Source organism: Patiria miniata, unplaced genomic scaffold (genome assembly GCF_015706575.1).
Source record: "Patiria miniata isolate m_02_andy unplaced genomic scaffold, ASM1570657v1 HiC_scaffold_1, whole genome shotgun sequence".
Lineage (NCBI taxonomy): Eukaryota > Metazoa > Echinodermata > Asteroidea > Valvatida > Asterinidae > Patiria > Patiria miniata.
Window position 1 is genome coordinate 36,852,009 of NW_024037047.1, and position 12,125 is coordinate 36,864,133.

Consider the following 12,125-nt stretch of genomic DNA (forward strand, 5'->3'; position numbering starts at 1 on the left):
GCGGATCCAGGCGCAGGTGTTGGGGGTCCGGAAAAAAAATTGTCTACATTTCAGCATTGATTTGCTGATAAACCCCTTTCCCCCTTGCAAAAATTGCTTGATCCACCCCTGTTTACAAATTGAAAAACATTGTTGGACAGCCTTTGTAACAGATCAATAACCGATCACCCATGGGCCTCATTCACGAGTTGGCCATTTTTGTTGAGTTCCCTGAATGTATTTCATTTATTTAACTGTTGAATGGGATGTTGCCAGACTGTTTTATGCAGGTACAATGCAGCCTCAATTACTATCACTTTTTTTAAATCTGGCTTTAAACATTAGGGAATGTTTAATTACAAATTTTAAATAATTCATTGAAGCAGACTGGAATGAATTAGAAATGAACTTGGAATGAATTAGAAATGAACTTGGTTTCATTTCTCTTCGCAAGTTCCAAAAATTAAGATTTCACCTCACTTCCAATTCAATATGGCCGACTCGTGAATAATGCCCATACCCATCATTTGATCAACATTATAACCACATAGATGAACGACTGCACCACACAAGAATCTGAGTTGCATATCACCTGTTTATTTCATTAAAGCAAAAGACTCAATTCATTACACAATATCATATGTCTGAAAAACCAGACCAATGCCAAGACTGAATTGGGAAGTTTAGACACAAAGGTGTATCAAAAGCAACAAGCAAATCCATAACACTGAAATACCAGGCATGATTTTGGTTCAAGTTGTGTAGTCAAGATCTCTTGAGACATGATTTCAAAGATAAAATAAGTCCAATAACTAGCCTGCAGATTGTCATTATTTGATGAAGGAATAATGATAGGAGTCGACATTTTTTGGTATAAAATGTGTTCTTCTGAGACATTTCCTTGGTGACTTTCCCGAGACCTTTTCAAAAACTTGTTGATATCATTACCCCAGTTTAAGTTTAAAAATAAAAATAATTATACTTTAACACTTTACCCCAACTGATTGTGTGTTGAAAAGTCTGAATATTAAGAGTCTTTGTTCAGTCAAGTAGTTGCTAAATCTTATGTTACATTATATGAGTGTTTATATGCGGTCTCAAGTAGGTCTTGACTACCATGCTTACAATATTGGGACCACTCCTTTCACTGAATGCCACTATGAGTGCAACATTGCAGTTTTTGAAGTGTGTTTCCTTATACATGTACCTGGAAAATAAGCCACATTGCTAAATGCTTTTCAGACTAACTCCGCAGGCAATACACTCGGTTTCAAAATGTGCATTTTCCTACTTAGTGGTCTAATTTCACAAGCTCATTTGGAGCACAGAGTGTTGATGAGCACACACACAAAAAGTAAAACAATTTTCCAACTAGAATGCATTAAAATAATTTCTCTGAATGCTTTTCAGCTTATTTGGCTTTACAAATTGAATATTCTAAGAAAGTTGCTTGCTTACTGCTAAATTACCCAGAGATGTTTAAATCAACTTCTTATACTACAGAGCATAACACAAAATTGCACAATTGTTCCAATAAGCATGTATGGGTGAAATAAGTTATGTACATGCAGAACGCAATAACTTATACATTCAATGTAGTGAATTACAATGAGCTGGCATCAAATGTCACCTGCTCAGATTTAATTACAGCCAAGACCATTGATTCTGTTGTCATCTTCATTACATCCTAATGAAGAAAGGGGGATTTAGTCATAACCATTGGCAGAGTTGCAGTCGAGCACTTTCCGAGTACCAGCTTAGCTACCAGAGATGATGATGGTTTGGTATGGGAAAAAGCTGCATAGTACAAACACTGGACAGTAAATCCCCACCAAAAGAAATGAAAGACTTTAGACAATCAGAATCTGGTACGAACTAAGCTTTTAGGACAATAGTACATGTATTCGGAAAGTAATCGGCGGGTACTTTTCATTACTTTTAGGGTACAATGTACTTCTGTCCTAAATGCTTTATTAAAAAGTGGTTTTATGTAACCAAAGGCTCAAATTAATTTTGTTCTCTAACACTAACTTTTTTTGCTGTCTACTGTCGATGTTTCTCTCACGTTGTTCACAAGAAACAGCTCAATACTTGGAAAGTACTCGATTACAACTCAGATTATTGGGAGACAACCTGATTTTTGACATTTGAAACAGAAAAATTCCTGCAAAATCTTTTTTTTGGGGAGGGGTGCCAATGAAGCTGAGAGGTTTCTCCTACCCTTGTTTCCATCACAACACCACTCATACTGAGATACCATTTCCTTAATACCTATCAAATGTTTGATTCCCTTAAAATACTTCCAACTTTGAAGTTGAAATCAGTCCTATGTTTAATACTAATAATAGTTGTCATGGCTAGTTAAGTGTCGGTTAAACAAGTTCAAGTGCTTTTACTTTGCCCATCTCAGGGATTATGACAATTCAGAAGCATGACTCAAGTAAATGTTTGGTAAAAAGCTGCAGGCTAAACAATTCCAATTGCAGGATTTGAATTAAAGGAAAATACGTACATTCTGATAAGGCCTAAACCAGAGCTTTTCAGCTTATCATTTGCCCATTTTAAGAGAACACAGTCCTAAGCATCAAACATTTACTACAAAACTTAGTACAATAATTATACCTGGTTACAATCAACATGCACATAGCATGCGTAAGACCTTCTCCTTTGAAATGTATACACATGTAGACCAAGTCATTATATCTGTTAATATCTTTATATTATATTATTTATTTACAGGAAGCAAAAATACAAAAACACAATATACGCACAGCTTTAAATTAAGCAAGTTCTGATGAGCATATAGATTATAAAAACTGGTTAAGATACTGAATCTGTCTTTGTTAGTTTAAACTGCAGACAATATCATGGTGCAATTTACATTTTTGTAGGACTCAATTCCTTCATAACATGGACTTAGGGGGTGTGTAACCACAAACTTGCTGACGGACCACGGTCATCATAACACTACTTGTTCTAATAAGAACACTTAGGACATGTAAGATTTTGGAGGTTATCACATACCTATCTAGCGTCATCACTGGTCATGGTCTTTGAATTGTGCAAATCCTGTGACTTTGGACTTTGAACAGTGGCACACATACGATGGACCAAAAGTCTGAGGCCAACGGGCGGGCCGATGGGCGGGGCCGATGGGCGGGGCCAATAGGAGGGCCAATGGGCGAGACCAAGAGAGCTATCCTGAGGAAGAATGGAAGGTTTCTTCCCTTATGTAAACTGCACCATGATTTGTTACTATTTCTAAAAAGCAGAGGGTTTCCGAATGCCTCGTCTTGCCTGTAAATAAAATTCTAAGCGTCTTTTCATCATTTTTCAAATTAAGTCTTTATTTAATAAATGTATATCCTGAATAAACAGTCTTTGCAATGTGAAACAAAGCTTAGAGTATGTACAATATTGATGTCTGTAACTAGAAGTTTCCAAAACTACAATAAGGTAAAGGACTGGTAAATCACAAAAGGCATAGGCTGAAAGTCATTGCATCACCAAGGCTGACATGCAAGTTTCTGGCTTCAAAAGTACTGATGCAAAAGGAAAATTGAAACGGGTACCTTACAGAAATAAAGTATAATTTATACAGGACCTCCTGACTACAAATAAATCAAACATTGTCTGGAATTTTAAGGGTGCAACAAAACCTCTTTTCATTTGTGTATTAAATTCTGTTTTCAACTCCCAATTTACATATATGCTACAAATTCACCTAGGATACTTTAATAGCAATCTAAGTGACATGCACCTTTTAATTATAATTTCACAATTCCATAATCTACGGATGAAATATCTACAGAACAGAACAGAATCCACTTAAAATGCTCTAAATAAATTACTAATTGCAATTTTGAATTTGATTTTCTCACATGCAAAAGGAATCTCCATAGCTGTATTTTTTAAAATTCATGCAACAATGTCTTGAATTATTTGACCAATCCCTTACCTTCAGGCATGTCAGGCTTAGAACATTTACAAGTTATGATTCAATATTAAGCACAGAAATATTTGCACATTAAAACAAAGCCCTAGGACAATCAGTTGATTTAACAAAAACGTCCTCAGATAGCGTGATGATACCACACAAATGTTTAAAACATTGCATTATGGGAACCATGTCATTCGTGTTCATATGTAGCTCTTTCTTAGCTCATCATGGTTTATCATGATGCCTACCAATGTTAATAGCTTGGTTAGCTCACAATAAACACCGGGCCCAATTTAATGGTTCTGTTAATCACATAATTCTGCACTTACAATCACCATTCTATGCTAACCATGCTAGCAGAGCATTCCGTGCTTATGATCAGCATTCTAAAAATTATGCGCTAACCCTGTAAGCACAGAATCCTTAGTTACGGGATGTATGCATGCGCAGAAGCTGAAATTCCTCGCTACCCCGTGAATTACGCTGACCGTAAGCATGAAAGTTTCTACTACGGTAAGCCGGGATGTTTCGCTGACGGTAAGCAGAGCCATGGAATTGGGCCTATACAGCAAAGACAATGGTGTCTGACATAAGGGTTTAAAGTCTCAAAATGAATGTCTGTATGTGGCCTCAATCTTGTCCGTGGAGTTAAAAAAAAATGAATCATGGTGGACTGAAGAATCTTTCTGTATGTCCACCAGCTGGCCTTCAGAACACAATTTGTAAATACATGTATTGTGATTTTATTTGGTTATCAGGGCAACTGTGCTTCCTTCATTCAGTCAAGCAAGAATTCATATGTAGACATTCATTCAATTTAAACATTCAAATTATTCATGTTATTTTACAGAAGATGGAAAGCCTACATTTTTTTAGACGTGCTCTTTAGCAAGGACGAAATAACGCAATATTAAAAAAAAACTATAATGAAGACAATATTGCCTTGGCAAACTCAACAAATATACACTTTAAGCCAAAAAGCTGTGAAAGACAAAAAAAATAATTTTTTTTTTTTTGGAAAAAAAAATCTGGAAATTTTGATCGTTTATTCAGAACAGCTGACTTCTAAGAGAAACAAATGAGGTAAAAATAAGTTTCTGTGTGTAGGATACTTTTGAAGTAAATTGTCGAGATTCCTACCAAATTATTTCAAAATTTGGTGGAGCATGCATTTGCAGAATGAGTTCATCTTTGCACTGTGTGCATTAGAACCCCGAGCAGTGGTAGAGAGATATGACAGACCACCACTGCTGTCAAGCACATGATACCCACAAATAGGAAAGGCGGTTCCTGCTAATAAGACGCGTGGTGCCCCAGATTCTGGCACGAAAAAAGACCAGTGGAGTGGCAAAGCCACGAGCGCCTTTACCATCTCATGGAGCTAATCATTATTCATTTTTTCATGTGTAATGAATCATGCATGCATGCCGATATATATGAACCAATCACCACCAACAAGCCATTTTTGAGGTGATGACACGCGCGCGCCCTCGGGCGCATGCGCCACACGCGTTCTAAAAAAAACAAGACGCGCACGCATTCACAACATGTCATGCATTATGCATGAAAATTTGTCTACCAAATCGGTAGACAAATGTAAAGAAAAACATAAGCGTTCTCCACGAGATGGTAAAGGCCCTCGCGGCTTCGCCGCTCGTGCTAGTCTTTTTACGTGCCAGCATCCGGGGTGTGTCACGTGTCCGGATAAGCGCGTGGGACTTGACTAAAGGCTAGCTAATAAGCTGCAACCACATACTGGACACACATTATCCTACGGACCTCTATACAGTAATCACACAGCGTCATCTGCTATTCCTGCACACAATCTATAACCCTCTCAATCCATACTGCTGGAATCAAGGATCTTTCCTTTCCAATAACTGATTTTCCTAGGGCCTGTAACACACATCTAGCAGCCTACACCTACCCATCTCCTCTGCTGCTATGACTCTGGGGCTTCCTTGCTGAAATACGGCGCTGACTCATTGACCAGCAGAGTGTGGCAGATATTGCATACTGGCATCTTGCGTTTGCGTGGACCACTCTCCACTGTGTGACTAAGACACTCTGGACAGAAGACTTTACCACAATGCATGCAGTGGTGCTGAAAAAAAAACAACCATGGATACATACAGTCTTTCAAATACACTTTTAAAATCTTGCTAATTATATTAAGGCAATAATTAAAAAGCCCAGACAATTATACTGAAGAAAAGCCTATGCAACTGAAGTCAAATAGTCAAAGGGTAGACTGGGGAGAATAAATAATCCACGAAATCGGCAGAGAGTTTGAGGGTCAGTGAGAATCCCAGATCAATGTGCATGCATAGTCTGTGGTAGTATATGCTTGTATTTGCCTCAAGGCAGAGTTGTAACAAGTCACTGATTTTTGTGACTCGAGTCAAGCCGAGTCATTTGGTCAGGAAGGCCAAGTCGAGTTGAGTCGAGTCAAGTATTTAGCACGAGTCAATTCGAGTCACAAATATTTGAACACTATACAATAAATAAACACCAGAGAAAGTCATTTTTTGGCTTTTTTAAGTTTACATTCGGGCTACTAGTACTACATGTGGCGACACCACATTTGACTCTTAATGAAAATATAAAGGGGGTGCCAGCTGATCGTCATTCAACTAATGGGGACACTGATCAAACCACGTATGTATATACATTATTCACGAACATTCGAACTTGATGTGAACAAAAACTGGCACAGGCGTAAGTCATTGCAACTATTCGCTTTTCGCTTTTATTTTTGGGACTCTAGTCTTATTAGCCTTCCTCGAGTCGAGTCATTCTGATGAGGGAATCGAGTCGAGTCAAGTCATTTGCTCGCAGTGACTCGAGTTGAGTCAAGTCATTTGCCCTCAAGGACTCAAGTCGAATCGAGTCACCAAAAACTGAGACTTGAGTCGGACTCGACTTGAGTCATTGACTCGAGTCATTATAACTCTGCCTCAAGGCATCCCTTACAATACCCATTTCTTTTGTTCTATAAAAACATATATAGGTAAAAACACCTTGAATAAGAAAGCTCAGGAATTCCAGATTTCAAAAGGAATCTTTAAAAATCCTGAAATCGGGAAAAAAATTTGACCAAAAAAATCCCGAGATCAGGAAAAGTCCTGACAAATCTCACCCTGAAAAGTAAAGGGAAACAACTTTGTGTGACTTTGGATAAATGTGATCCGAGGCAACAAGCCACAAAATTAAGGAGGTTCCACCACCATTACCCTTGGGAGAAAACTTGCAAGAAGAATTTGACAAGGTGGCTGTGACCAGTTATATTTCTGGGAATCAGTATGTGCTGCCTCCAACAAACTATTGTGGATGGTCAATCATGATCAACAACAGTGAAAAGGTCAGGAGATATTCACGTCTAAATAATGCTGTATGAGATCAAAGCTGGACAATCATTATTACCACACTGATCCAGGCAAGACCAGGGCCATATCTTGAGAGATTCAACATTGGCTTTTTAACTGCCTTGTTCACTGCTACTTAAGTCATCCATGCTTAAAGGTATAGTCCATCATTTGTAATTTGTGCATTTTGTTCCTTTGTAGCAACAAAAGTGCTCAAAATCTAATGAAGGCTACTGAACAACTAACCTGATGAAGTTTCAGTTCAGCTTCAGCTGTATATTCCGAGAAAAACAGCATTCTAGGATCTCAATTTCAAATCAAAGTTGCTGAATCATGTTTTGAATTGTTTTGAATTGCAGCTATACGCGATGTCGCGCACTGATCCGACGAATTATAGCAACCACGCGCGCCTGTGCGTCGTGCCAATGCTTGCACGCGCTGCGCCCAATAACAAAACGAACTACTAATTTAAATTTTCCTACGGTGCGTCTTAAGACGCACCGTTGGAAAGGCCTTCTTTCGTTGATTACTTCAAAATGATAGCTTGCCAGAAAGATTAATTTCACAGGGAGTTTAGACCACTCACTATCTTTCAACCAAGTATGTTTTTCAACAATAATACGCCAATTACTTTTTGATGGCTGCAAATGATGGACTATAGCTTTAACACACATTTTGAGACCTGTCATGTTGCAACTCTGAATATGCAGCAATGATTTGAGTATTTCCATTTCGTTTAAAGATTTTCAGGAACTGACCTTTTTCTTCTTGGAGCTGAATCCTGCTTTACATCCTTTGCATTGCTCAATATCATCTTCATGTGCCCATCGTACTTCATTGTCTTTCTGTCGTATGTTCTCTAGCTGGACCTGGCCCAAACACAAAGCAACATCAATGCATGATTTCTCCTCTGACATACATTTTATCCCTCGACTGTTACTACCAATAATCCTACAAAAAAAATCCAACGCCTTGGTTTGCATCATTAAACACTAGGCCAAAAAAAAAAGGTCTCCGGTTTCTGGTATGGAGCTTGCCCCGTAAGTGGTGCGGCGACACGGTTTTTTTTTTCCCCTACTTTTTTTCTTCTTCAAATGTCGGCTGATATTGCAGATGACGCTTCGATGTCCTTAAAACTCTCAAAAATATCCTTCAGGATAGAGCTTGAGGTAACCTCAGTAAGGCCATAAGGCTTGAGAATTCTGCACCCACTTACGATCTCAACCGACACCAACATTCTTCGGGAAATTTGGATAGTCAAGACACAAATCAGAGAAAACAGTAACATCAGACCATGCAGCAACATCGACATCGTGCATGTGCTGCCAGGCTGGTTATTAGTCTGCTCCCTTACATAAAGCACTAATTAAAAAGCGTTTACAGGTTCCAGATACATGACCACAGTCAAATGGTGCCCGACTAAATTTAGTGCAAAACATATGGGAGCCCAGAGAGGCCACATAAAGCTTATACTTGATCGTTACCCCATCTTAAACACATTAAAATTGTGCAGCATTAGGATTCCAGTCAAACCAGTGAGTTTGGCAGTTTTGAGACATCATCTTACATTGAAAAAAAACCTCCTTTTTAATTTGGCTACGGCGATGCGCGCACAGACCAGAAACCAGAGACTTTTGACCCTATACAGCTCAGCTCATGTAAGATTGGGGGCTTGATGTCCCAAGTTGTTGAAGTAAAGACAGTGTTCCATTGGGTACTTAGTTTTTCAATGAAGGAAACTTCCACGGAATAATGAACAGAGAATTTGGGTTATAAGTCTATAAACTGACCCAAACTTTCAAATTTTTACCTGTCCGATGAATTGCATGTATTAACCCTTTCATGACCACATTGTTTATTGACTTGGCTCTCCCCAGGACCAAACTGTTTGCTCAGTCATGCGGAAATCACTAGAGCGTGAACAAAATGACCACAAGACCAAAACTTACTTTTTTCAACCCAGATTTTCACTGCCAAGGAGTGATTTAAATCATAGGTGTTGTGTGTAAAGTTTGTTCCTTGAACCTTACTCTTGTATGTGATGTAAAAATGAAGTCCATATGTGTGAATATAAGAAAGTTATGCCTTTTTGTTCATCTGGTCCCAATTATCAAACTGCAAGCCATTTCACCACATGACCAAATGGCACTCCATACCTCAATTTGTGCGTGAATACTTCTGAAGCACTTTTCTCATTTTTTTGTAATGGCAACACTATGAATAAACTACATTAGAACGATCCGAAAACACTCTTTCAGCTGGTATATGGTTGATGTATGGACGGCCAAACATATCAAAATGCCGCCTTTCTGAAAAGTAGTGAATATATCTGTGTTGAGGGTGTTCTGTGTGTGGTTTCCTGGTCGACTAAAGTTGCCCATGGGAACCAGCAGGGGGGTTCTTCTTGTCGACATAAGTCGCACATGGTAAGGAAAGGGTTAACCTGCCTTATTTTGAATTAAAGTAGATGTAATTCAAATGTAACTTCTCTGAAAGTGCATTCGCTTTATACTTGGAACAGACATGTGAATGGAGTCCATTCATGACAAGTACATGTACATGATACTTTGTGAGCGCTTATGAGAGCCAAGTATGCACAATCCACTTCATACTGAATGTGCACAAACATGTACTGGCATCTTCACGTGAGCAGCAGACATACATTGGCATTGTGTTTGAGTCCCTCCTACCTCTCTCTTTGTAACCTATTGAGGGGGTACTTATGCAAAGAGTCTATAGCACCCATAATAAGTCCATCTACTGACCTGCAGCGACTGTGATAACCTGACAAAGTCTCTCTGGACTGCTTCACTGTTATCTAACTCCACTTGTAGAGACTGCAGCTTGTTCTTGCTCTCCCTGGCCTCTGTCTCTAGCTTGCCCTGAAAAGCACATTCAAATACTAATAAATAATAATCAGAAATACCTAAGACCATTTAAGCATTCCTATTGGTCGAGAGCCCGTCACGTGGCCGGTCTTAAACGGATGATAAAGACATGGCTAGCTGGTCTTAAACACTTTTCCAGTGTCACATGAAATTTGGACTCCCATGAAATCAGGTGCCTTTTAACATTTCATTGATTGAACGTTCACATTCCTCTCACGTATGCATGCACAATACTACCAGTGAATAAGTATTTCATGGTCCGAAATTCACACTACACCAGCCCAGCTGCGTTTTGCGCGACATTGCGCAGTACGGGCGACAGCACGCCAATGTCCTTATAAGGTAACGAGTTGTGGAGGGGCATTCCATATTATAGTCAGAGGGGTGTTTCGTAAAACATGAAGTAAAATTGTTGAACAAAATGGTTGACAACGTCAAGTTTTTGGCATGTTTTGATTTTTTGACCGAAAAGGTATTTATGAATGGGAATCTGGATGGGAAATAATTACCCTCGGCTTCGCATCCGAGGGTAATTATAACCCATCCAGACTCAGAGTGCTATAATACCTCCCGAACACACATTTATTCCCTTAATAATAATAATAATAATGTTGATTTTCTGTAAAGCAGTGAGGTGGGGTCCCTGTCTTAGTCAAGACAGGACACATCATGTGCATGCATTAATTCATATTCACCATGGGCAGGCAACGGGAACACCATATTTTTAAGCAATGTGCAATAACCTTGTTCATGCAAATGAGTGAGAGTGGCCACACAGTGTACCTACTTCTGCTAAACCAAACCGCAATCACTCGTAAGCAGCATCAATAATTATTTCGAGTGAAGACTACAATTTACATTAATAATGCGTAACATACGCTCTAAAAACCATCCTTTCAACCACCAAAATCATATTCTAGTGAAACGCTAGAAAATATCCGGAAGCCACTAATTTTAAACTTGCCCACAGGTTTAACACATACAATCTTAGGATGAAGAAAAATCAAAACAAACTCCACCTGTCTTCACCACGACATACAACCCAACCATAACGCACCGTCACTTAAATCGAGCAATAAACAACCACTGGAACATAATCCAAGGCAACAAACTACTGTGCGGAAACATTTCCCGAATCATAATTCGTTGCCTTCAGAAAAGCCGTAAATCATATCCGGGAGTAACTACCCAAACAAAATCAAGAGTTAAACCCACTCCCGACCTACTCCGGCTCTTCCGAAAAACAAACCGAACCCAATTGCTCTCCTCACTAGAGGAACAAGTTGAAACCAACTAAAGTCACATGGTTGTAACCACAACACTTCAAACTTACGATACATGATTGGAATATAACCAATCCCAACCACAACTTTTCCGCGAGTCAGCTTCGATTTTTTTTTGAATCACCTATTTGCAACTGAAGAGTGCCCAACAGCAAGGCACGAAAGCATGCTATTGCTAACAAGAGAATTTGCGAACATAATCCTCTGCTCGCACCTTTAATCACATTTGATTACCCAACCTATCATAGTCACTTAATCTCTTATGTCCGCTCACTCTACATTTCAATCGGACATAACCGGCAAAGACTCAGTCATGCTTACAACCCATACTAAGCCATACAAGTCACCAGAGAAGAAGTGTCACTGAATGGGATAGTGCCATCCCTTTTCCAAACTTCTATGTAATACTCTTTGCCCCACCCCGGGGTATTGTGGGTCGATGGCCATCAAAAACTGCCCGAGAATACCGTCTTGATTAACAAGCGAGGTATCTTCAGGTTGCTTCTATCTCTGTTTTTCAGTACTTCAAGTACATCCACAGACTTGTAACAATCAGTCTGCCACACACGAGACACAATATCTCACCGTTCCACCACATGTACACCCCAATTCGGAAAACCAACAACCATATTTCCGCATACGGAAAACATTATCTATATTTGTTATAACA

At 39.1% G+C, this 12,125-nt stretch overlaps 1 protein-coding gene across 1 annotated transcript in view; it reads right to left on the minus strand.

The window, feature by feature from the left end:
• Window positions 1–4,313: 4,313 nt before the first annotated feature.
• Window positions 4,314–12,125, minus strand: part of LOC119729644 (rab GTPase-binding effector protein 1-like) — a 40,646-nt gene continuing 32,834 nt past the window's right edge. The window contains exons 20-22 of the mRNA XM_038202306.1: window positions 10,050–10,166; window positions 8,043–8,153; window positions 4,314–6,023 (exon numbers count right to left, since the gene is read on the minus strand). Of these exons, the coding sequence (XP_038058234.1) occupies window positions 5,862–6,023; window positions 8,043–8,153; window positions 10,050–10,166 (390 nt within the window). The 3' untranslated portion in view covers window positions 4,314–5,861. The remainder of the gene's footprint in view (window positions 6,024–8,042; window positions 8,154–10,049; window positions 10,167–12,125) is intronic.